This window comes from Filicampus tigris, chromosome 11 (genome assembly GCF_054856515.1).
Source record: "Filicampus tigris isolate MCC_2025a chromosome 11, RoL_Ftig_1.0, whole genome shotgun sequence".
Classification (NCBI taxonomy): Eukaryota; Metazoa; Chordata; class Actinopteri; order Syngnathiformes; family Syngnathidae; genus Filicampus; species Filicampus tigris.
Window position 1 is genome coordinate 19,494,243 of NC_141227.1, and position 25,622 is coordinate 19,519,864.

Below are 25,622 nucleotides of genomic sequence, written 5' to 3' on the forward strand. Positions count from 1 at the left end.
TTTCGTCCTCCAAACTCCGACAAGCGACAAACTTCCGCCGGGGGGTTGTTTTGATATCCCCCCTCTCCTCACGTTTTTTTTTTTTTTTTTTTTTAAATAAACATTCCCACTCTGTTACTTTGACGCCGAGGATGTTAGATGTTATTTTGAGAGCTCACACACCGCCCCACGATGAGCACTTCCCGGGTGTTGTGAAGCCGAGAGGAGCAACTTTTGACCAGCGACCGAATCGTTCCTGACCAAGCAAGCAAGCTAACCGAGCTAAACAATTAGCCGCGCGCGTGTGTGGAATGCCGTGGAAACGTCTTCGCAACGTCGCCAACTGAAAGAGGAGCAAGCCTCCACACCAAGCCGCATTATGGCTGGACGGCGGCCGGGTGACATTAAACTTCGACTTTGAGAGAGCCGTCGCTTGCCGCCCGCATCCTTATTCCCGGGGGCAGGTGCACCTCCTCCCCGCGGCACCTGTGACGAAGCCTCGGCGGTGCTAGCTTTAGCTGTAGCATCGAGCACAAGTGGGACACTGTTTAATGTTTCCCTTGTCGACGTTTGAACTATTTTACGCCGAGAATGCACATTGTTACGTTGATAAACTCACGTCAACTAGACCAGGGGGCATTCAGTCAACTTTAGGTGACTTTTAAGACAGCCACTTGTAGCCGGGTGTCGACGGAGTGGAGTGGGATAAAGTTACAGTCCCTTGTGGGACGCTCCTCGCCGTGGGACTTTGGCCAGTGTCAAGAGCCCAGGTGGGGAATTCCCCTCCTTTTCAAGCGCTACATGCAACAACATGCGGAACTCCAAAAGTCACCCTTTGCTTTTTTAATTTAGTCTTTAAAGCCCCGCACCCTATGGTGCCATTACGGCCACCAAGAAATGGATGTCTCGCAGGCCGCTTTCCCAAACGGTGAAGGGCGGCCGGGCGGCGGCGGTGGTGGTGAAGGTAGAAGGGCACATGCCTGGACGGACTGTCCCACGCACGCGTGGGCTCACTCGGCCCCGCTGTGTCCGACCCGGTCGCTGTGGACGGCCGCGTACGACTACGAGGCGAGCGGCGAGGACGAGCTCAGCCTATGCCGCGGAGACGTGGTGGAAGTCCTGTCCAAGGACGCGGCCATCTCCGGCGACGAGGGCTGGTGGACCGGCAAGATCAACCACCGCGTGGGCATCTTCCCCTCCAACTATGTCACCTACCAGCCGGCCATTTACCGTCTGCCCGTCGCCAGCGTGCGGGAGCGCGTCCCGGCTTCACCCGTCCAAATCCCCTTCACCGAGCTGGTGCTGGAGGAGATCATCGGCGTGGGGGGCTTCGGCAAAGTGTACCGCGGTACATGGAAGGGCCAGGAGGTGGCCGTGAAGGCGGCCCGGCAGGACCCCGACGAGGACATTACCGCCACGGCGGCCAGCGTCAAGCAGGAGGCCAAGCTGTTCTCCATGCTGCAGCACCCCAACATCATCAAGCTGGAGGGGGTGTGCTTGGACGAGCCCAACCTGTGCCTGGTCATGGAGTACGCCCGAGGGGGCACGCTCAACCGAGCGCTGACCGGGAGGCGAATTCCGCCGCACATCCTGGTCAACTGGGCCGTGCAGATTGCGCGCGGGATGCACTACTTGCACGAGGAGGCCGTGGTCATCCACCGAGACCTCAAGTCCAGCAACAGTAAGAACACGCGTTGGCTCAGTGTCTCAACACACATGCAGGCCTTATTTCAAGACAAATCATAGCAGCACAAGTCACAGAAAGTTCATTCGAAGTGTTTCCCAAACTTTTATTGAGTCAAGGTACATGTTTTTACATGAGAAAAGTCTCGTGGTTTGGGTTCGAAGTTTGAAAGTCTCCATGGGAGTAAATGAAAAAAGTACACACGTATTACATATTAATTAATAGTACAAAATTAATTGGTTGGGATTTAAAATATAATAGGGGAAAATCATATTTTAGTTTGGGGTACAATGATTGATTTATCCACACCTAATTGATTAGCAAACAAATTGATAAATATTAGTCCCTTTCCATTAAAGTACCCTGAATTCTCAGTTAACTCTGATATATTCTCATTCATTCGATTACATTCTCATAATCTCCACTGAAAATGTTCAATTTGGAAAACTTTTGAAATTCTTCATCTTAATTTCCCATGAAAATGTGACAAAAAACTTTATGGAAATTCCCAGGCATTTACTACCCCTTTGCAATCCTATTCACCGCTCACTCTTGACTCAACGTACTCACCAATTTACATATTAACATATTTATCATCATCGTATTACTACCTACAGTATACCCATCAAATTGACAAATACAACTGTTGTATTTATTGAATAATAGGGTTGTGGAAATTGTGTTTTCCCCAATTAGGGGCATGGGGTGTGGATGCACTTGAAGTCTGTGTGTGTGTGCGTCCTCGAGAGGATGTGAAATGAAGAAAGTTTGCACAGCTGGGATGCTCTCCCCGCCCTTATCCCTTAGCACACACACTCACTCAAGCACACCTTCCCAGACCTCCCCCCCACACCCTCCACTCCAACTTGAAAATGTTTAAACAGAGGCAGTGATTGGACAAACGTAAACACGCGCATGTGCATGAGCAGACTTGACACTGCAAATTTTGAAGGCAATGTGACAGCATTTAAGACCATTTAAAGGGCAGGGCAATTAATTAAAGACTGGCACAATAACACAAACCTGTATCGCTTTTGCGATGTCTCGTCCCCCAAGCCTGAAGTCTGTTGTAGTGCCAATTCTGACCTGTGAGTCTGCATGGAGCCTACAGGACATCCAGACTGTCAGAAATACAAAAAGTAGCAGTTGAAGAAGAAATATAAGAAATTACGCTGATTGTTTGATTATCTGGAAACTAGATTGCGATGGCAAACTCTTGTCAATTCCATTGTGTGAGTGACTTTTGACCCTTTGGTTCTTTTTAACAGACCAGTACTTTATTTCATAAAGTGATGTTCGATTGGTCAAGTGGGAACATGATGATGAAACTTGGGTTCGGGGCAGATCAGTGGATCAGCACATCGTCTGATAGAAGCACATCTTCTTTGCGGTAATTTGTGTTACCCTTTATTAGCCTTTATTACCCTTATACCAAGCCACCATCCTGTTGCCGTTCCTGCGACCAATAAGCGATGAAGGAGATGTCACACGATTGGACTGATTTAACCCAGAGAAAGTACAATGGAGGTATTAAAGAGCTCTGCTTGAGAAACTCCGTAAGTGGCTTGTTCATCCATTGTAACAGGTCCCCCAAAAAAACCTCCAGTTCCCAGACTGAATAATAAATGAAGAGTCCAATTTGTGTCCTTGCTGACACCAGCTCCTTCTAGCTAGCTGATGGTTTGTGTAATATGATTCCAAATGCATTCTTTTCGCTGAGTCTTATCAGCCCTCGAGCTACGATGGTCTCAGTGGTTTTGGGGGGAAAATATGTTCCCTCTGGAATTTGGCAGAAGCGTCAAAGCAGATCATTTACTGACAGCTAAAGTCAAAGCAACTTCATTTCAGGTGCGTGATATAAATATACTTGTGTTATAAATATGAACAGTCTAAGTCCAACAAATAACTACGGAATAATCAATATAGCATTCGTAACAATTTAGTTTTGGACCGAGATGCTTTTTGCTATCGCTTTGTGTCAGTGTAGACCTTAAAGATGGCAAAGACTCGCGTTAATTAGAGGCCAGATGGAGAGAAAAGACTTAAACGGTCGCGGCTAATCGGGTGTTTGGTGAATATAAACAAACCCCCGCACCGCCCCCGCCCCCTTGAGCGCGCGGCGAGCTGCTAACACACAGGTCAATGTGTTTGTCCTGCCACTTCACCGCGACCTCCACCAAGGCGACGGGCCCAGTGGAACCAACAGCCGCATGCGCTGAAGTTTGGATGTAGAAAGTCAACACAGCCACGTTTTAAGAATCCTTTTGGAAACTGATTCATTAGTCTCAGGCATTATTGCCTGTACGTCCCCTGTTTTAAGGTAGGTTTGACAAGTTTTCCCTGTGTCAGTGTGTCATCAAACATGAATGAAAGTAAAACTACTCATTCACCCTTTGAACACGCCTCACAAATTGAGTAATGGGGAAGAGAACAGGAAAGTACTGTAGAGCAGTAGGGGAGAGTGGGGTAATTTGTGCCAAGGGGTAAGTAGTGAGACCCGTTTTATTTGGAAAACCATAGAAGAAGTTGGTCATGTGACCACATTTTTGAAGAGGCACCCATTTCGCTCATCCTGCAAAGAAGGGATGTACTGTACATGGCTTGATAGGTAAGCACAAGTTAAAATAAAACATTTTTTTTACCCTCCAAAGTCAAATTTCTATTGTGTTTTTTTTTTATTGCTGTGTTTGAGCAATTATAGAAAACTCTGAAAACAGTTCACACATGTTTGAGTGGTTTAGTAAGCTAGATCATGAGTCTATACAGTTAGCATGATGCTAGCTCACAACAGCTAGGATGGATTTCTTTCAAAATGGTGGGCTAGGGGTAATTCGTGCCAAAGGACCTGGGTCAAGTTGTGTTGTATTTTATTGTTACTGTACATTGTATTCTTACATTTGATCACTAAAACTATGCGCCATTCTTAATTTTAGACCAAACTCCATCATGCCACGCAGATGCAAAAGTGGGACAGGGTGAAAGAGCAGTGAAAGAGGTGCAACAGGGGAAGACCGGACGTCGGGTTTAAAAGGAGATGAAGTTCTGCAAAATGACCATAAAAAGATCGATGGATTAAAAAAAAAAAGTTTGATTGTACAGCTAGAAGGGAGCACAAGTTCCCTGCAGCACTGACAAGTGGAATGTCCAGTAGTAGGCCGAGTCTGCAAAGATATACAGATGCAGTTAGGTGCTCATTTTGGAATAGTCATTTTGTTTTGACCATGTGTTCATGTGGCGCTAGTAGTCAAGGAAAGAGTTGTAGGTGCACTCTCAATCCGTTTGTTTAACAAATCCGAAGAAAGCAAACACTATAGAAGCACATTCATGCACAAGCTCGCTGATAGGTCACACCTGATCACTCAACACGCAGACTGACTAACTCAGCCAACTCTATCTACACTCTCATTCGCTGACTCCCACATCACTCACCAGGCCAGACTTCAAAGCCAAAATCGTTGTCCAAAGTGGACAACTATAATACATGCGCTTCACATGCGCATTTTGTTGTTCAAAACGCAAAAGCAATTTTTCCCTGATGATTGATGGGATTGTCATTAGAATAATTGATTCCAAGAGTGTAAGGAATGCTGCCCCAGTTGTACAGTTCATTTTTTAGACAATGTTTGAAATGGTTTCAGGAAAAAAAATATTCAAGTGGAAGCCAACCCCCCCAAAATCTTTAAAATGATACGTTTTATGATTAATATTGTTTTTGTGGATTATGAATTAAGCAGAAAAGTCCACCTGTTTTGTATCTCAGTGGGCGGCCATTTTGTCACTTGCTGTCGACTGAAAATGGCATCAACCAACAAACCACCAATCACGGCTCGGCTTCAGAAAACAGGTTAGCTGTGATTGGTTGTTACCTGAGCCCTGAGCAACTGTGATGTCATTTTCAGTCGACAGTAAGTGGCAGTACAAGACAAAATGGCCGCCGCCCTGAGATGGCTAAAAACGGGTGGATTTCACCACTTCACTCATATTGCACAAATGCAACATGTATCAGAATGCTGTTTAGAATAGTGGAGGCGCATAGAAGATGTTGGGGTTGAATTCTTCTTCTCATTTTTTGACATGATAAAAATCTGATATTTCAACAGGGGTGTGTTGACAGTGCAAGTACCGTAAAAAGGCAACGTCTAGGTGTGCGCAGTCATTCTTGAACTTGGACAAGTTCCTGGGTTGTATTGTTTGTTGTATTTTCAAGTGTGTCCGAGATGACCAGAAAGGCCCGCCTCCATCCATTTGCTTAGCCTGTCATTTGATCAACTCCCCGTGCGTACATCTGCACGCCAGACAAACATGTCGCTATTTGATCAATGATTAGCCTGTAAAGTAATATGTTGGAAGTCAGCAAGATTTGCCCAATCTCCTTTTGTGTTTTTCCAGCTAATCTGTAAAATCCCGGCCCGCGGGGAGGAATGTTGCTAATGAGGGATAAAAGCTTAACATACGTTTGCACAATGGACTGGTCAAGCAGCGGTTGCTAGGCTACTGAAGCCCAAAGAATGGCGAGGACTCGGAGGGTCCCAAAGCCCTCGTTTTGTTTTGTTCCGTTCATATTTAATCTCCCAGAGAGCAGCGGTACTCTTTTATTGCCACAAACGAGAGGGGGTTAGCCTCCTTACTCGCTTATTTTTCTCCTTCCCTTGCCATTCCTCCCCTCCCCATTAGCCCTTTATCATTCCCCTCCGTCTGCTTTTTGGCCGAGGCTCTGTTTGAAAGACTTTCAAACTTTTCCACTTTCAGCGGAATCAAGAATGTTCCCAATGCAACCGTAAAAAGTGAGTTTAGTTTGCTAACAATGATTGTCACAAAGACGGCATTGTTTGTTTTTTGCAAATGAACGTGAAATTGGAAGAATTTGCTGCTTTGTGCTGTAAAGTGCGTGCAAAATGTTACCCAATATCAAGCTCTGTTGCAGGTGCACACCGATTAGAGTGGAAACTTAAAAGGGTCCAGTTCAGAAAAGAAAATATTAAGTTCCGCAGTTAAACTGTCACCATCATGAAGATATTTTTAATTATACCGGTATTAATGTTTAGGAGACATAAACTAGGACTATTTAATTGCCTGTATACAAATCGTCGCAAATCGTATCCCAACCATCAATTGTGAATTACCTAACCAAGTAAATCTTTTGTAAATTGCCTTTGTCAGAAAATTTGTCTGCGTGAGCTGTTGCAATTTTATTCCCCCACACAGGGTTTTTTTTTTTTTTTTGCCGTGCCCACGCCCCGCCCCAAGTCATGTCGAAAATGAACATGGCACATTTTACCCAAATTTAACACTTCTTAGAGTAATACAACTTGTCATTTCAACTTGACAAGACTAAAACAAGAAATCATGCATTACAAAGCAAAATAAACAAAACTGTGTTTCAAAATGTTACTTTAAAGGTGGACCTCCACACACCCACAGCTGGCATGACTCCTACCCAGAAGCTGTATGTCAGGCTGTAGTATCGGTGCTCACAGTATCGGATAAATTTCCGATACCTACCATACCTGGTCTGATAAATTCTCGACATGAATAACTCTGATAACAAGTGAGGTCGGCTGGCCCTTCTGTTATTGTTTTTTTTTTTTTTTTTTTTTTTGTTATTGATGGAATAAGCGCCACAAGAAAGCAAAGCAAACTAGAGATACTTCTTTTAATGCTCACTGAACTGAGCTCGAGCAAGATCCAAAACATTGCAGGTGTTACTACCTTCCTCATGCTTGCATGTTCATCAGTGTGAATCAAGGAGTGCTGGTATTTGTGTCACAGCAGATAAGAACCACAAATAAAAGACTGAAACTTGGCTCAGAGCCACCGCGCGGAACTGGTGTTGAACGTGGCCGTTTGGCATCTTGAGTCATTTGGCCATGTTGACTTGACCACGTTTTCCCATCCTATGCGTAAAACCCTCTGCAGGGAGTTGCTGTGTTTTTTATTTTAGTTATTCATTTTTACAAGATGTGACATGAGATAGATAGAGATGCGATATGAGTGCGATAACAACAGGTGGATTATGACATTGTAAATAAGCTATTCACATACTCTGCATTTTTCCACACACAAACCGGTCGCCCGAATCCGTTTGGTGGGATCAGTGCCATGCTTTCCTTTTTGCAAGATGTACTGTACATACAGTATGTGTTCAGAGATGAGGTATGAGGAAGCAAAAGAAGACCGGGAGAGGCTCGCCGCGGGATTGTTTTGATTTCGAAAGCAGAAAGCATGTAAGACCGCGTTCGTGCAAATGCACACGTTTTAGCCTTTTATCGGCACCCAAAATGCTTTTTAGACCCGTGGAAAATGGCTGTTTGGAAGTTTGTTTCCAGCGTGATGTTTACATTTTTTTTGTATTTATTTTACTTGTATTTATTTCATATTATTGTTATTTTTGCTTTCACTCATTGGTGTGTTTGTTTGTAGGATTGCGCATAAATCTCCTTTGTAGATTTTGAGGGGGTCGGCTATAATACCACATTGAATTTTGATGTTTTTCCCTCACAGCATACGAAATATAAGCACTTCCACTGGAAAAAAAAATACTTTCAACCATAAAACAATCATACATAAGTCCATTCATTTTCTGTTTCATTTGTCCTAATTAAGGCAAACAGATGATAACGAACAATACCCAAAATGTTCCTCAGCCCTCTTCAACGACATATTTGAAAGTGACCCAACAGTGTTTGTCAGCATACGATATGTCGCTCTGGAAATTTTATTTTTTAATTTTGTGCTTTGGCTTGCAAGTAAAACTTTGAGAGCGCTATTAGATAGTTACAGCAAAATCAACTCGGCTCACTTCTTTAACACATAGTGTCATAATCTTGAAAAAGTTTCACGCTAACAAACATTGCAAAATGCCACAAACAAGCTAACCAATCGAGGCTTTGTCGGTGCTGTTATAACCCTTTAAGCAATGGATATCCGAGCACAAACAGTGCAGCAACACATGTAGACAATCGATATAGTGACACTATGTGGAATATGAATAAAATTACCGCTGCGGTTAAATGCATGCCTAGATTGTACAGAACGATTCAAAAGTATTGCTTTTTCTATATCATATATTGTGATGTTTTGATAATAGTGCCCTTTGCTGGCTATGAATAAGTTTCGATGTAACATTTTTTTCTTACAAAGCAAAGATGGAAACATTTGGAAAAAAAGTAAATATGTTTGATATTCAGCACTAACTCCACAAATTGAACGTTTTTATTGGAATACCTGCGTACGTGCGTACGGTCTGGACACAGCCTCAGTGGGAAAGTTACGGAAGGGGGGGAGGGGGGGTGCTAGGTGTTGAAGGGCAATTTTTCCCACAACTCCCCCGGTGACACAGTTACTGTCTGTCTTTTCTGTGACAAGAGAATGGGGCAGAGGGGAGAGAGGAGGAGTGGAGATGCTTTCTCTGTGTCTTTTACGACCTCTCCCTGACTGCACCTATTGTTGCCGTGCAGGCTGAAAAGGAAAAAGGGCCCACAGCTGACATGCCCTCCCAAACAACCAATCAGTACTAAAGCCCACGCACCCCCTTCCAGCCAAACGTAGATGCTGCTCAATCCAAAAGGTACCAGCCTCATACCTCTTATGTTTGTGAGGCTATAATTAGCCCGGTTACGGGTTAATTTGCGCTTTATGTCGCAAGCAAGCCGGGCGGGCAGGGTTTTAGGACAGACAAAGTGCAAGTGACCGTGATGGATGGATTTAGGTGGCCACTAGCCCTGATCCTTTTCCCACCGGCCGGAATGCCCAGTCGGGGAATGTTCAGCAGCCTTGTTTCTGCTTACGACAGGAAGTCCCCGTGCACTCAAGCTTAAGTGTGTTGGCACAGTTAGCAAAATAGCGCCATGTCAAGTTAGCGGGCAGCAGTCTGAGTTTTTACAGGGCCCGCGTTGCATCAGGGCTCAGCTATGCCACTAAATACACAAGAAGCCTTCGCCGGGTGGTGTTGGGATTGAAGAGCTGTCAAGTGTTGACGATAGCCTGACATGAAAACCACGCTGTAAGAATGTTTTGGTTTTTTTCCTCTCTACTGATGACGTTCAATTTGCATGGCAGGCCACTAGGTACTAAAGAGGTACACATGCATCAACTGCTTGTCATGTGAATCAAGACTGAATCAAGTAAATGCTGTTCCGAGGGTACGAACAGCAAAGCAGTTTGCTCCGTGCATTAAGAATACATCGTCACTTACCGCAGTTCTTACTGTTTTTCTTTTGATTGTTTTGTAGTTATCGGCTCAATGTTCGTTTCACAGGTATTCACTGCAATCATTACTTTGCTGCAGTAAACTTATGCGTATCGCAAGGGATACGTTCCGAACCCACCTGCAGTAGATGAAAATCTGTGATATAGGCCACCAAAAAAAAAAATATATATATATATATATATATATATGTGTGTGTGTACCGGTATATATCTAATAATTAAAAATAAATGTATTTATTTATTTTTTGCTGCTAAAAGTTGCTGCCGATATAAAAATCAAGGTGTAAAATATGTGCAAGTATGTGGCCATGCTTAGCCCAAAAAAGTATGTGTTTTTTTTTTTTTTGTGGGTTTTTTTTACCTTGAGGGTTTGAAGCAATAGGAAGAAGCGTGGGAGCTCCTTTGAAGGCAGCACCTCTTGCTTCTGATCTTTCCACGAGCCCACCATGAAAGATGGCTCTACCTGAAGATCCCCGTTGGAATGGGGAATTATATGGAGGGGTGGGTCGGAGGGTGGGGTCCGCCTCGGGGGCATGTCCATCTCCAGTTGCGTTGACTCTCGTCTAATTCAAAACATTTTTTTTTTTTCCAAGGGTGAGCAAGTGTAGACTAAGTTGGAGCCGTGGTACAGCACAACTTGGATTCTGAGTTGAAATAGTTTAACAGGTTTACAGACATTTGTCACTGTGTAGCATGGCCAACTTGGAAGATAACCAAAACTTTTACAGAGTAAATAAAACACATTTTGGTGTGTTGTCAATGCATATAATGTTGCTTAGGCAACTGCTGTTTGGTCGTTTGGACATCTGAACTTTGCTCTGTTTTGTTTTCTTCTTCTTAAAATGTTTTATGGCGTGTTGGCAAATTGACTACCACTACAGTAGAGAGCTAAGGTGTATTTGCTTTTCCCTCACTCTACGTTTACATCCGGTTGCTCGGATACATAAAAATCATGGCTGGCACAACTGGGCAGTGGTGTGAGAAACAAGCGTGAGGGATTTTTTTTTTTCCCGACTTGTTAATACATTGGAACAACTGAAATGGAACACGACCTCCAATTTGTTCGGATTTGGAAAGGAATGATGTTTCTTTGTTGATCTGTGTCATAAAAGGGCTTTCATGTAAAATAATGATTTACACAGCGTACTCGGGATTGGACGGTCAGTACGCTCTGCCCGAGACGGGCAGGAAACAAGGTCGATGACATGATGGTTCGAACCAAATTTGAGCATGTTTGGGTTCAAAGGATCATGACCTCAACATACCTAGTATAGTTATGCTAGGTATCCCAGCATGCACCGGGAGTCCGCGGCCCTGTTTTTCAGGTTCGGTCACGTGGTGGTCCGCATATAGCAGAAGTAAAGCTTGACAGTAAAGTTATGATGTTAATTTTGGTTGAGGATACTGCCCAAAAGTGGAATGTATTCTTGCAAAAAAAAAAAAGGGGGGGGGGGGCTTGTCCCTCTTTAAAGGGGAAGGTCAACCCCAAAATCTTCTTTACAATAATGTTCTATGCAGCCCCACTAGTCTAAAATGGCATTCTGATTGATATTATGTTTGTGGAATAGTCAAATCCACCTGTTTTTGTCCATCTCAGGGGACAAAATGGCCGCGCCCTGTCATGGTTAAAAACGGGTGCATTTTTCCACCGTACTCATATTACACAAATGCAATATTAATCAGAATGCCGTGTTTACGCTAGTGGAGGCACAAAGAACATCTTATTGTAAAGAAAATTTGGGGGTTGACTTCATCTTTAATTGTGAATTTTGAGGTTGTACTGTATAAGCGTCAGTGTACTAACATATTCCATCTCAGTGAGTGTTTTCGAGGCTTTTTGGAGTGACAGAGGCCCACACGAGTATAAATAGCAATTAGGGGACGCTGACACAGTTAGTTTTGTGGTTGTGCCAGCAGGGACACTTTGCACTAGTTTTTCAGCACAAGCCATGGCCGGTTGCAAGCTTTTGCGTCCTCTTCCAAGTGCTCTCGTTATGTGAACTTACACTTTGATATGTGGACCTGAAACCCGGCGTATAAGGTCAGCATTAAGAATTATCCACCGACGGGCAGGGCTCCCACTGAAGCAACATGCTGTGACGTGACAAAGGAAGTCTCTTGCATGCTGTCCTATAGGCTCGTCTCCTGGCTTGTGTAACCAAGCCATCGTAAGTCATTCGGACCTACACGATTTGCCGGATGCATGGGAACTTGAAAACAGGAAGTAGGTCTATAGCATGGCTCCAGTGAAACCTGTTTGTAATGAAATTCCCTTTGTTTGAGGTGTAGGTAGAGGATCCCCACCGTGCCCCGGGCAGGCAATGGTACCAATACTCTGGTTATTCCCAACAGAAGCAGCACCAAAACACCACGCCAGCATTGCCAATTTGCAGCTTAATGACAACTTCCAATTCTACACAATCATTTCGAGGTCTTTGTATCTAAAAAATATATATATATAAAAAAAAAAAAAAAAAACTTAGTCCTTAAGCATGTTGTTCAAAAATATGCTCTGCAAAGTCCTTACAAACGTCATATCAGCTTGCATAGTATTACTGTCTTAATTTAGCAATCGATCAAATAACCATTGAGGCGCCAGCTGTAGGATTGCACAGTTTATTGGCTCTGGGAAGTGATATAATTCCATTTACACAAGCCTCACCTTTGACATAATCACGAGCTCATCGACACGCTCGCTCGTGTTGTGTAAGGCTCAACCTGGCAAATGTGCCGCCATGTCCGTCCGTGCCTGCAAAGTTTGCAGTGATAACAAGAGCAAACACTCGGCAGGATTCGTTGTCAGCGTGTGTTTGTCTTTGTAGTTGTTGACAGAAAGGACACACCTCAGTGCGTCGACTGGCAATGGAATAACTTCAAAAATTGTTATTGTCAAATTTCAAAAATTCAGTGTTTTTTTTTTTGTTTTTTTTTGTTGGTGTGTTCAACTTATAGGTAGAATTTTGATGTCCACGTCTTGGAGTACACTTTTTATTTGTACATCACTAATTACGTGTTATCGTCAGTGGTGCTTGCTGATGGAACAAGATTTTTTTTAAAAAGTTGGAAAGGTGTGCGCGTGAGCACGTTTTTGCGGCGTTATCTTTTGCTCACTGACCTTGGACTTCCTCCTCCACAGGCTGTGATTGATACACGCACAGGCCTTAGCTTCTTGTGTGGTTATTTGTGTGCATACTGTACATTTTGGGTTGGAACAAACCCTGAACTAATTTTCCCGTGGGAATATTGTCCGGGCAATACATCGTTGAGGATGAACTTGTGTTCAAATCAGCGAGGGCTGGTCAGAAATCTTCTGACCTTCCTGGTTCACCGAATCAATGATTCTTTTTATAAGTATTTTTCTTGCGATTCCTTTTGAGGTTGAGTATTTTTGCAATGTGACTGTAGCCTCTTCAGACATTTATGGACTTTAGTGTCAACACAGTAGTCATTCAAGCATTCTTTCTTCACCTGGCTATGCTCGTAAAGTGTTGAGTGCTTTGCTTTGAAGCATCTGACATTTTGTAGTTGTTGAAGCATGTTTCCTTTCCTTAAGGTGACCTTGCAAATACAGTCAATGTGGGTCAGATCAATATAAACTGGAGCATCATACAAACGACAAGGATCGAGTAGAGCAACGTAAGCACCGAGGCTTCTAGAATCATCAGCTGGATCGGTTTGAGCATATTACTGAGCATAATAATAAGCTCATGTCATTTTTCTTTTTTTTTCTTTTTTTCTTGGATTGACATTGACTGTTGGCATCGGCTGTGTAGTCTGCACTTCTCACGCAAGGCCAGGTGTCGAGTTCCAGGCGGGTTTTCAGGGTTCCCCTCCGACTTTAATGTGTTTTAACAGTTTTCGGGCCTGGGGACAGGCACATTGTGGTGCTGTCAGGTCTCCGCTTTTACTGTAACAAATGACCCGCACACTGCTCTTGGCCACGTTGAATATCACCTATCATTTCCTTACTCACAAGCACGTCTTTCTACTCTTGCCAACATTGCTTTCACCTCAACACATTTGTTGCACTTGTCTTTCTTTCACCAGGACACTTTGGGTTTATAGTCGAGAGGTTTTTCGGGGAAGGGCAGTGGCACATTTTGTCATAACTGTTTGTCATGTACTGCCTACATAGCCTCTGTCGTTGTATCGTAACAATCTTCAATTGAAAATATAAAAACAGGAACATTTTGTATGCTATGGCACGATCTCAGTCGTCAAGTACAAATGCAGTTTGTGTAATCCAGTTTTGCTTTGCAGTAGACGCATTGCATCTTTGTATCTTATCTTTTTTTTAAGTGTAAAATAATCCCAAACTTTGGATGTTCTGTATTTTATGTTTTTTGCTCAGAGGTTTTTTTTTTTGTAATTTTTTGGGATAATCGTCAAATCCATAACGTACTTCTTTGACACCATACCGTACCACTTTACTGTTTCGACAAGGCTTTGATGGCATCTTGTGTCATTTTCGGATGAATGATTTTTTCCCCCAGGAAAAAAATAAACACAAATATTATTTGGAAATATATTAACATTTTACATTATAAGATTGGTGACATGCCTATCATGCAGATGTCGTGGGCTCAATTACCAGCCAGTGCTCGAATAGACGGTCCCAAGTCTGGATAAAAAATGGGTGGGCGTTTAAAAACTGATCCAAGTGACTCGCTGTGGCGATCAATGGTGGAACAAGCCAAAAGTCGCAGCAACAGTATCATTGAAACTAGGCTGATCGGTAGAGCAATTGAATTTAACTGTATGCCACATGTACATACAAACTATTCATAACAATAATAATGAATCTCTCTCCTCTCTTCAGTTCTGTTACTTGAAACGATAGAGAACGACGACATCGGGAGGAAGACGTTGAAGATCACAGACTTCGGCCTGGCCCGGGAGTGGCACAAGACCACGAAGATGTCGGCGGCGGGCACCTACTCCTGGATGGCCCCCGAGGTCATCAGGATGTCTCTCTTTTCCAAAGGCAGTGACGTTTGGAGGTAAGACGTTTCTTGGTGTGACGTTCCCCCCCGCGTCCGCCTACGATTTAAGATGGAGCCGATTCAAACGCTTCGCCGATTTATTGACATTGGTCAACTTGTAGCTGATGGTGATGATGTCCGTGTCCTCCACTGTCTGGCCTCACCTCGTTCTCCTCACACACTGATTATTTGTACTTTTTATTTGTTTTGGTTTTTTTTTTTTCGAACGTTTGCTTCATCATTCACTTTAGAGCTGTTTGCAAACCCCCAAAGGCTGCAAATGGAACTTTTCAATGACAAAGTGTGACAAATTGATATTGTTAAAATGTTTGTGAATTAGTAGTATTCGGCTTGTTTGTCTTGAATCATATTTTGGGTATTGGCTTATAGCGAAATTGAATATCCGCTTTTTTTTTTTTTTTTTCTTAAAGTCGGTCGGGCTCCAGTTTAAACTTAAACACGCAGTCTCCTTTCTTAAATGCTCTTTCTTGTTCCCCCAGCTATGGCATCTTGCTGTGGGAGTTGTTAACAGGGGAGGTGCCTTACAGAGGAATAGACGGCCTGGCAGTTGCTTACGGAGTGGCCGTCAATAAATTAACATTACCAATCCCCTCTACCTGCCCCGAACCCTTCGCCAGGCTCATGGAAGGTAAGTTAGGGGAAAAAAGTGGATCCACGCTCCATCAGCCATAACATGAGCTCACATCTGTTCGTCTATAAATTTGCAGAGTGTTGGGACCAGAACCCGCACGTGCGCCCCTCCTTCTCCTGCATCCTGGAGCAGCTGTCGGCCATCGAGGAGGCGGTGATGGCCACCATGCCGCAGGACTCCTTCCACATCATGCAGGACGACTGGCGCGTGGAGATCCAGGAGATGTTTGACGAGCTCAGGACCAAAGAGAAGGTACGGCGGACAAGACCACCGACCATTTAGTTGGGAACGGAACCCAGCAAAGGCGGGACACTCTCTCAACACGTCAGCCTAAAATCAGATTAGCAGCATCTGGTGTGGCATACAATACTTGTCAGACAGCGTGTTTTCAAAATGCTCTGCCATTACACAATCAACTCTGACATATTCCCGTGATAGCTCAGTGTGCTAATTGAGTGAATTAGCTGCACATTTCCTGTAAGCATTCTCGAGTAATCTGGGCTGCGGTTGGTGGGTGTCTACGAGGGCTTTGCCACTAAGCTGCTTTCCTCGAGACATCCAGTAAGGATTATGATGAAAACACATCCTGGAGCAATTAAAGGAAAAATTGGACAGACGCAACACTCCAAAAAAGTGACACCGGATTTGAACTGTGATTATTCCAGATATTGAACCGTAAAGGAAGTCTTATTTAATGTGTTTATTGACGATGCCAGCTCGCGTTTCCTTCCAGGAGCTGCGCTCCCGCGAAGAGGAGCTGACGCGGGCTGCCCTGCAGCAGAAGTCCCAGGAGGAGCATCTGAAGCGGCGCGAGCAGGAGCTGGCCGAGCGGGAGATCAACGTACTGGAGCGGGAACTCAACATCCTCATCTTCCAGCTCAACAAGGACAAGCCCAACGTGAAGAAGCGCAAGGGCAAGTTCAAGCGCTCCCGCCTCAAGCTCAAGGATGGCAACCGCATCAGCTTGCCCTCAGGTTGGTAGTGCGCACGTCGCACAGGTGTCATGGCTTGGTCTTGAGACCTTTAAGGTGTCCTGCCTGCAGTCTGTGGACGGCAGTAATTTAAGAACAGGAGTTGTCGTAGATTCAGTTAGTACAATTTACTTTAAAGGGGAAGTCAACCCGAACATATTTTTTTCAAGAATATGTTCTATGCAAGCCCACTGGTTGAAACAATACATTCTGATAAATATTGCGTTTGTGGAATATGAGTTTAGCAGCAAAATCCACCCCCTGCAAACAATATTGCCCATCACCAAAAGAATATCTTATCTAGAGTGCAACTTCAGCTTGAAGTGGGGCCTTAAAGCGGCTCATATTCAGAAAACAGGTCAGCCGCGATTGGTCGTTGTGAGCAGCTGTGATGTCATTTTCAGTCGACAGAAGACAAAATGGCAGCCCCCGGAGATGGCTAAAAATTGGTGGATTTTGCTGCTTTACTCATATTCCACCGACGCAACATTAATCAAAATGCAGTGTTTCAACTAGCGGGACTGCTGGAAACATACTGTTGAAAAAAATGTGTTTGGGTTTGCTTTGTTAGAGCTCTTTCTTGATATGTTCCGAATGGCACATGTTAACGTGTAACCTCTCTCCGTGGCACTCTTGACATTGTAACAAGCTCCTGTCTTTCCTCCTCCACGCATTCTTGTAGACTTCCAGCACAAGATCACGGTGCAGGCGTCGCCTTCCATGGACAAGAGGCGGAGCCTTCACAGCACCAGTTCCTCTCCGCCCAGCAGTCCCACACTCATCCCCCGCCTACGAGCTATTCAGCGTGAGTTTTTCCTCTTTCCCCAGCCAGGTTCGACCTAGAGTGAATGTGGAACCGGCGCGTCGTACACAGCTGCCCGTCAACTGGCGGCGAAGGGGTAAAGCAAGAGGGGAACATTGACGGTGACAAGGCGCATGTGAACAAAAGCGGGCCAGGCCAGTTGTTTGAACAGTTTGCTAATGTTGTTAGTCACGCACCAACAGTCATGCAACAACTGGAACAAATTCCGCTCGACCGCTAGTGATGGGCTCTGACGTGCGCACACAGCGCCCAGATTAGCCTTTGGCGGACATCGCCCGATATGGATCACCGTTCAGCAAAACACCGCAGCACCAACTGTACCCATCTGTTCATGTTGACATCCGTTTTATACAGATTAGCAATCAGATTTAAAGCCTTTAAAGCACTGAGCCAAGCAACCGACTACCACTGAACAATTCAGCCGCGTTGCACGCAAGTGCCGAAAATGAAACGCAGACCTATTTGTACTTTCCTATTAGACATGGCGCCATCTTGCGGCATTTTAAGGACACTACGGAACGAACTTATTCTCTTCAGATTCTCGTGGGAGATGGAGCATATCCTGACTGATTTAAGGCTGAAGGGAGCAGCATACACTGTGAGCTGATCACATGCCCAAACTGGCACACAAGCCTCCTTTACACTGTGATCCCACAAAATGGAGCATCAGTGCCATAACAGCAGACCTGGCATTTATCCACCTTGGTCTTTTTACGTACTGTAGAACCCAGCAAAGCGAGGGATAGTGCGTCCCAGAACTTTCTTTGCCTGCAGCGTCTGGCGCGTCCTAGGGGAATAAAGTACTGTCAACAAAACTTGACTTGAACAGCTGTGGTTGCAGAATGATGCCGCATTCAGCATCGTTGCCATTTGTTGTCCGGACTAAAAGGCGGGAAAGTCCATACTCTGTGTTAAATGGATTTCCTCTTTTGTCCGCTCATTCGTCAGAATGCTTTCACGCTGTGCTACCAGTCGGTAAAAGGAATTCTCTTTGAACAAAGACATTCATTTTTAATATCATTAGGCCAAGCCTAACAGCTTAACCGCCGGGGTTATTTTTGAACGTTGTCTGGAAAACAAGAAGAACAAAAGTAAACAAGAGTCAAGTCGCTTTGATGCAACCTTTGCAAATGACCTTGATGACTGAAAATCAACACCCAGATAAAAACAAACCCCAATTTTTAGCAAGCAGTGTGGTGTTTTATGATATACTGACAGTAAGTAAAACGTGACTTGGGCAGTTCTGCTACGTACGTACGCACATTTGCACTTCATGATGGAACTGTTTCCCTCCTCGGCGACGTGCCCTGTGCAGAGGGACACTTTGTTTGTTGGATGTGCGTTCATTCACGTTTGGAAGTTAATTGGAAGTTATTCTCTTGGCCTGTCGGCGGACCCCTCTCGCACTTCTTGACACACAACGTGACTGGCGACTGGTCGCAGCAGGGCCGAGCTTTGAACGAGGGAAAGCACTAAAAAAAAATGTTCTGACAGATCCATTCCAATGAATCAAGCAAATTGATGAATCGTCCAACCCAACACGAGGCTTTAATAACCGCAGCTTTCTGTCTTTTTCTTTGACGGGTGTGACTCACAACAAGCGGGATTAACCAATTAATCTTGTCCTTGCTGGTTCTTTTTGAAGGATTAATATATGTCACCTACTGACAATTGTGTGTGTGTACGCAGTCACGCAGGACGAGAGCAACCGCACGTGGGGTCGCAGCGCCCCCTCAAGGCCGGAGGAGTTTGATGACGTCAGGAGAGGCATCAAGAAGAAGGGGAGAACTTGGGGTCCCAGTTCAGTGCAGAGCAAGGAGAGACCCGCTGCCACAGAGAGGTAAACTCTTTTTTTTTTTTGTCTTTTTTTTTTTTTTTTACTTTAGGGTTCTTACGAGTGTGTGCATTGTCTTCAGAGTACGTCCCCTCTCAGACGGCAGCAACCCTTGGTCCACCAGTCTGATGAAGTCGCAGAAGTCTGTCCCCCTGGCCGCCCTCTTTGCTGAACAAGGTGTGTTCTCTCATTCTTCCTTGCAGCGAAATGGTTCGAAAGGTGCTCAGTCATTGTGGTTTTTAATGTTTATAATCTTTTTTTTTTTTGAACAGTAATTTAATCAAGACCTGAGCCATAAATAGTATTTCAGGTTAGCCAAACAAAATGTGCTCTAAAATGTATTTCTGTCTCTCAAACACGCTTTGTCAATGTATACAGTATACAAAGCTCAAGCGTAAATTGAAAAGAGGTTACAGTGGTTGATGTCCCCCCACCCCCTCCCCCATGCTACCTAAATATTTGATAATTAATAGTTTAAACCCTAAATGTACTCCAAAACATGAGCCCAAAACACTTGGCCAGTTTAAATCCATCTTAACAAAAAAAGCTTGAGCCCTACTGCAAAAAACTGCCAGTGGCAACTGTTTTAATAGTTGCTTAAATACACCACAAATTATGTTCCAAAAACATGTTCATATCATTTCAGCGAGTGTTTACTGTACAAATGATGGAAGGATGTACAGTACTGTATTGCACTGCTCTCCAGTTGAAATTTGTTATTATTCCTGACTTTCAGCAGGAGGCGCAAAAGACGAGACGTTCCCTCAGGAGTGTCCCGACAGCAGCTCCAAACCAAAGCAGCTCAAGTTCCCCAACCAGGTCTACCTGGATCTACCTCTGTGGCGGGACGAACAGCAGCTTCCCTGCGCCTGCGGGGAGGGCGGGCCCGGGCCGGCCGCTCAGGGCGGCCCGGCCGAGAGTCCCGAGGACCCTTACACCACCACATCCACCTCCTCCGCCTCCACTACCACCACCCCGCAGCTCACGCCCACCAACAGCCTGAAGAGAGCGTCGGCCCGCCGCAAGACGGATTCGGTGCTGTACGGCTGCGGCTCGCTGCTGGCCTCCGTCGCGCTCGGCTACGACATCCGCGAGGCGCTCAAGAACGCTCAAGAAGACGGCGAGCAGCCGCGAGAGGAGAAGAAGAAGAAGGAGGGCCTGTTCCAGCGCGCCACCCGCTTCCGCCGCAGCACCTCCCCGCCGAGCGGCGGCCGCCCACGTAAGGACGAGGCCTCGCCGGGCCACGCCCCCAACCCTCACGCCAACCTGGTCTCCATGTCGGCCATCGTGGAGTGTCAGTCCACCAAGTGTCTGCTGCAGTCGGAGGCGGAGGTGTCGCGGTGCGGCCCCGCCAAGGTGGACCCCGTGCCCGTCACTCATCACGTCGAGGCCCCTCGGCCCGCGCCGCCGGCGCCGGCCGAAAAAAAAGAGACGCCGCCGCCGCCGCCGCCGCCGCCGCAAACCCAAAGTCAACCACCGGAGGTTATGAACCATAACACGGGGACACGCCTCCGCAGGAAAAAGTACAACAACCATGACTGTGAGTGTAAAAACACCACTGACACAAAATGGGAGCGTGGGGCGAAGCTAACAGAATTATTATTATTTTTTTTTTTGAGCCTTCAAAGATAGTAAACGAGCGTCTTTGTGTGTGCGCAGCTAACGGCCTGCCGAGCCTGCCGCCCCCCGCCGCGCCCAAGAAGACCAGGGACGCGCGGCCCGTCTCCTTCTGGGCCAAGCCGCACGCCCGAGGCCTCGTGGCCCGCCTGGGCAAGAGCTACTCGCTGGGCCACTACTCGGGCGAGAAGGCGGCGCAGGCCTGCTCGCTGCTGGACATGGACGCCGAGGGCCAGAATCGCGACTGCACCGTGCCGCTGTGCCGCATCCAGAGCTCGCCGGCCAGGCCCAGCGTCTACGAGCTGGAGAAGGAGTTCCTTTCCTAGCGCACGGGGGGGCGTACGGATGCTGTTCTCACCGCCTCTAGTTTTAGAACAGGTTAGTCCGGAGCAAGGGTGTCAATCTTGTCGTCGTCACGGGCCGAATTGCGGTTATGGTTGGCCGTTCAAGTGACAGTGGTGAAACCGCATGCCAGGAATCACAGTTTGGTATGTCCACCGGTTTTAAGTTCACATTGGGCAAAGAAAGGGCCCAAGATGCAAAGTAAACAGGAGCAGGTTTTAGGATATTAAAATGGTCAACAATCCCAAAGACATATTTATGTCTTTTCACACACAGTCCAGCCATTCAATCCCAGGAATTTATTTATATTTTTTGCAAATTTTTTAAACCTTAGGGTAAAAGAGGGTCTGAAAATGCCTGGTATTGAATGAGTTAAACCTTTGACAAAATGAACGACGCAGACAAGTGCAACAGCAACACTTTGAACAGTGTGAATTTTGCTTAAAAAAAAAAAAAAGTAATGGAAAATTTTATTGCATGCGGGGGCAATATAAATTCCACTGGAAGTTGCATTTGTACCACTTTTTATTTTTTGCATTCCACATTATCGTGATGTCATCTCAGATGAGTTAACAGATGTGACTTTCTACCCAAAAGCCGTGACATCCACAAGCTGAGCTCCACTGTGTTTGTTTACTGTAGATGTGTGGCCGTCTAAGTGCCTCCCCCTGAACGCAACACTTTACCTGTTGTGTTTGCAAAGTATTCAAAGGGCTTCCCTTTTCCTACATTTTATGTTACAGACTTGTTCCAAAATGGAAGACATTCATTGACATGAAAAACGTCTGAAAAATGTTTTACAAATTACAACAAAAAAAAAAGAATCATAATTTTGACTTTCGTGGCAAAGGCAGTGAAGTATTATGCACACGTAGTTTTTTTCTTTTTCCTTTTTACACATTTGGGGGAAAAAACTATGACTAGAATTTAATCAATTTTATGATAAGGCTGTAACGTGAAATGTGGGGAAAAAAAGTCCAGCTCTGTGAATGGATAGTTTTTAATCACGTGATCAGTATTTGTGTGTCCCATCGGTTGAAATGTGGCGAATAAGCTCGACTTGAACTGAACACAATCGCCTTCCTTTTTGTTTGTTCCTTTTCTCTGTGCGGTCCTCACTGTTCTTCAAAAGCATTGAATCTGAAAACAAGGACCCAATTGGCATTAAAACGTTTTAAATCAATCTTATAAAATCTTAACGTGATACGTCGGATTTTCTGGATTGTAAATAGTTTTAAATAAGTTAACGTCGTTTACGTACTGCAGCAGTTTCGGACAACACGGGACATTGTGAACTTGCTCTTACATTTACTTTAAAATGGAACTGAAAAGTCTTCAGGTGCAGGAGCCCTGTCAAAGAATCCTACAAATTGTATTTTTGGTTTTTATGTTTTCCGTGTCCATGGCTTGGTTAGGACAAGGAAATGACAAATGTACAAAAAGCACCAAGCTTCAGTTGGCAAATGCTTTTCAGGTGTGTCCAAATGTTACCTGCAATGAAACAGACAAAAAGACTTTTGGGCCACCGTGTGCAGAGTACATATTCTATGTTACTCAAGAGCACGGAAATTCAAATGTAAACATTGCAAAAATGTTTCCTCTCACCCTAAATGAGACCTGAACAAACATAGTGCAGCTCAGCTTCTGGCTAACAGGCAACACAAAATGTGGGAAGAGTCCAATTATCTTACATGACTGCTCATTTTTTGTGATATTTTTCGATCCCAAGTGAAGGAAAAATGTACTTGACCAGTTTGCCACCCGCGCTCTTGAACGTTGTGACGTTGCTCCCCAGAGCTTTTGAGGTTTTTTTTTTTTTTTTGTAATTTTTATTTTTTATTCCGAAGGTTCCACACCTAGTTGTCGGTGCAGCTAAACGTTGACCGCCGCTGCAGCGTTCTCAATACATTCTTGTATTTATATATCTATTTTTTATCAGTAATTTAACAGCAGAACGAACAGATTTGTACATGCATTAATAACCCCCACCCCCGCCCCCCCCCCCACCACTTGAGAGCTCATGTCATGTATGTAAATATTTCTTTGCATCCTTGCTGCTCGGTGGCACGTCCAGATGCGGAGGACAGCCTTGCCGTGCTGGATGGCATCTGGGGTGCCACCTTCAGGCCCTGAAAGGAAGCGCAGGTTGAAAAAGCACCAGCTCAATGAAGGAGTCCCAAGGAAAACAAGTGTCCATTTTGGAATCCTTTTGGAAACATGATGACTTTTCCGACGTGGTCCCGATGATTTTGTGACGTCACGGTGCGGCGCGTCATGTGACCTGCGCTCCCCATGCTGGCCAAACTACGGTTTGCTTTCGAACCCTCAAACCGAGGCTTTTTCTACTTTTTTTTTTTTTACCCCATGGAATCCTTTATAGCAGCCACTAAAATGGCTTCCTCAGGATCAATTGAAGGGCTCCATTTTGTACTTTGTAGTCCCCAACACACAAACACACACCTCTGTGAGGACGGACTATGTAGACTCAATCCCACTGTTCGAGGCCGCTCTTGTTTTGAAAAATGATTTCATTTGTTTCGTATGACGTCCCCACATGGAAGTGTGTAAATACAACTTATATTTTGAAATCACTTTTACGTGATGGATTTGACAATGTGACGCGCTAGCTAACTGCCTTAATCTGCCACAGGCGGAAATCGCAGAGTAAGATTGTATTTCCTCAAAAAGAGGCACGCCTTAATAATTGGAACACACTGTTGCCCCAGTTGGTTTCCGGGTACCACTGGAAACAAAACGCCTCCCTCAGATAAGTTCTTAACTTGAGGACAAACAGGTGGTAACTGCCATCGATTTTTGTTCACATGAGAACAATGTGGAACTATTTTGCTAACTGAAACAGCAGCACCTGTGTCGTGACCCAATTAGTCGCCAGGTACTACTTAAGACAAAGTCCTTCCTGAAATAAATTGGCATCAGGATAAAAAGAAATTGGTAGCAACTATTTTCAATGAGTCACTGTCTTTTAAGTGCCAATTTGAACTCTGTTGCTAAGCAAAAGAGTGGCACCTACAATGTCCCCTAATTAGTTGCCGGAGACAATGGCCTTCCTCAAATAAATTCCCATCAAGAAACGAATGGGTAGTTACTATTTCATTTTGAAGACACTGGCATTAAAGAGCCCTTTGGAATTCTGTAGCTAACCAAAACAGCAGCAAATATCAGTGTCCAAATTAGTTGCCACTTGAAAAATGCCTTCCTCAAATAAATTCCAGTCGGTAAAAAGAAGAAACAATGTCCGTAACCATTTCCGTTCAAGTGCTCTTGTGAACAAAGGCACAGTTTGAAGGCCGTTGCAATTCTATTGCTAACCAAAACCACAGCACCTAACCTTAAACCCCGTTTATTTAGTTAATGTGCACAAACACCTCCCTCGAGTAAATCCAATCAATATCCCCAGAATGCATAAATTGAATCTGGCTCTTGGTAAGAGCCCGTGTCGAATGTGTGTGCGTGTTGAACCCGCAAGCAAACATTCTGTTGTTGTTTTCCCTCAGTCGGAGCTTCTGCCAAGTGGACCAAAATGAAGGCAAAAAAAGAAAAAGAAAACAAGGTGTCGCTAAAGGACATTTTCATGTGTTTGTGGTGGACCAAAATGTGAGCGGCTGCGAGTGTGCAGGCGCTGCTTGTGTTTGTTAGTTGTGTAGTCGAGAATGTCTCCGAGTGACGTGGGGCTTTTTGCGCTTCCGATGGGGAGACGACACAACGTGCCACGCACTGTCCACTGTGCCTTTCGGTGACTTTTTTTTTTTATTATTATTATTATTACAGTATTTCATTGCCTGATTGATCAAGAGTATCAACTTTTTCAATAAAGTCGAAATTCAGACTTGACGTCTGCTTCCTGTTTCTTTGCGTCAACCCACCATTTCAAACTATAACCTTTATTTGAAACCCTACTCCGAAACCCTAACCCTAGTTTGAAATCGTACTTCCAAACCCTAACCCTACTTCTAAACCCTAACCCTAGTTTGAAACCCTAATTTGAAACCCTAGCCCTAGTTTCAAACCCAACTTTGAAACCCTACCCCTAGTTTAAAACCCTAACTTTAGTTTAAAACCCCACATTGAAACCATAACCCTTATTTGAAACCCTAACCTTGGTTTAAACCCCTACTTTGAAACCCTAACCTTAATTTGAAACCCTAGCCCTAGTTTCAAACCCAACTTTGAAACCCTACCCCTAGTTTAAAACCCTAACTTTAGTTTAAAAGCCCTCATTGAAACCATAACCCTTATTTGAAACCCTAACCTTGGTTTAACCCCCTACTTTGAAACCCTAACCTTAATTTAAAACCCTAATTTGAAACCCTAGCCCTAGTTTCAAACCCAACTTTGAAACCCTACCCCTAGTTTAAAACCCTAACTTTAGTTAAAAATCCCACATTGAAACCATAACCCTTATTTGAAACCCTAACCTTGGTTTAAACCTTAACACCTATTTTATTTCTAAAGGAATGCATACTTTATTTCAGTTAAATAGTGAAAAAAACCTGATCCAAATTCAACATC

At 44.6% G+C, this 25,622-nt stretch overlaps 1 protein-coding gene across 3 annotated transcripts; it reads left to right on the top strand.

Moving 5' to 3' along the window:
- The first annotated feature begins 10 nt into the window (after positions 1–10).
- On the top strand, positions 11–24,944 carry map3k21 (mitogen-activated protein kinase kinase kinase 21). Of its 3 annotated transcripts, XR_015088596.1 has the most exons (11): positions 11–1,660; positions 14,691–14,871; positions 15,354–15,502; positions 15,582–15,757; positions 16,239–16,479; positions 17,159–17,281; positions 18,989–19,139; positions 19,216–19,310; positions 19,870–20,673; positions 20,793–21,128; positions 23,167–24,944. XR_015088596.1 is itself a non-coding variant. In XM_086044677.1 (10 exons), the coding sequence occupies exons 1-10, from the start codon at positions 877–879 to the stop codon at positions 21,074–21,076; spliced, it is 2,988 nt and encodes a 995-aa protein (XP_085900803.1). In that variant the 5' UTR covers positions 11–876; the 3' UTR covers positions 21,077–24,944. The 3 variants fall into 3 exon arrangements, 2 of the variants coding, with proteins under 2 accessions (XP_085900803.1, XP_085900804.1); XM_086044677.1 differs by having other exon boundaries at positions 20,793–24,944; XM_086044678.1 differs by having other exon boundaries at positions 19,873–20,673; positions 20,793–24,944.
- The last annotated feature ends 678 nt before the right edge of the window (positions 24,945–25,622 follow it).

Bases quoted from the DNA above. Each gene is read 5' to 3' on its own strand.
- map3k21 (XM_086044677.1), top strand. From the start codon at position 877: ATGGATGTCTCGCAGGCCGCTTTCCCAAACGGTGAAGGGCGGCCGGGC. The intron at 15,503-15,581 runs GTAAGTTAGGGG...ATAAATTTGCAG, and splicing joins CTTCGCCAGGCTCATGGAAG to AGTGTTGGGACCAGAACCCG. The intron at 17,282-18,988 runs GTGAGTTTTTCC...GTGTGTACGCAG, and splicing joins CCGCCTACGAGCTATTCAGC to TCACGCAGGACGAGAGCAAC.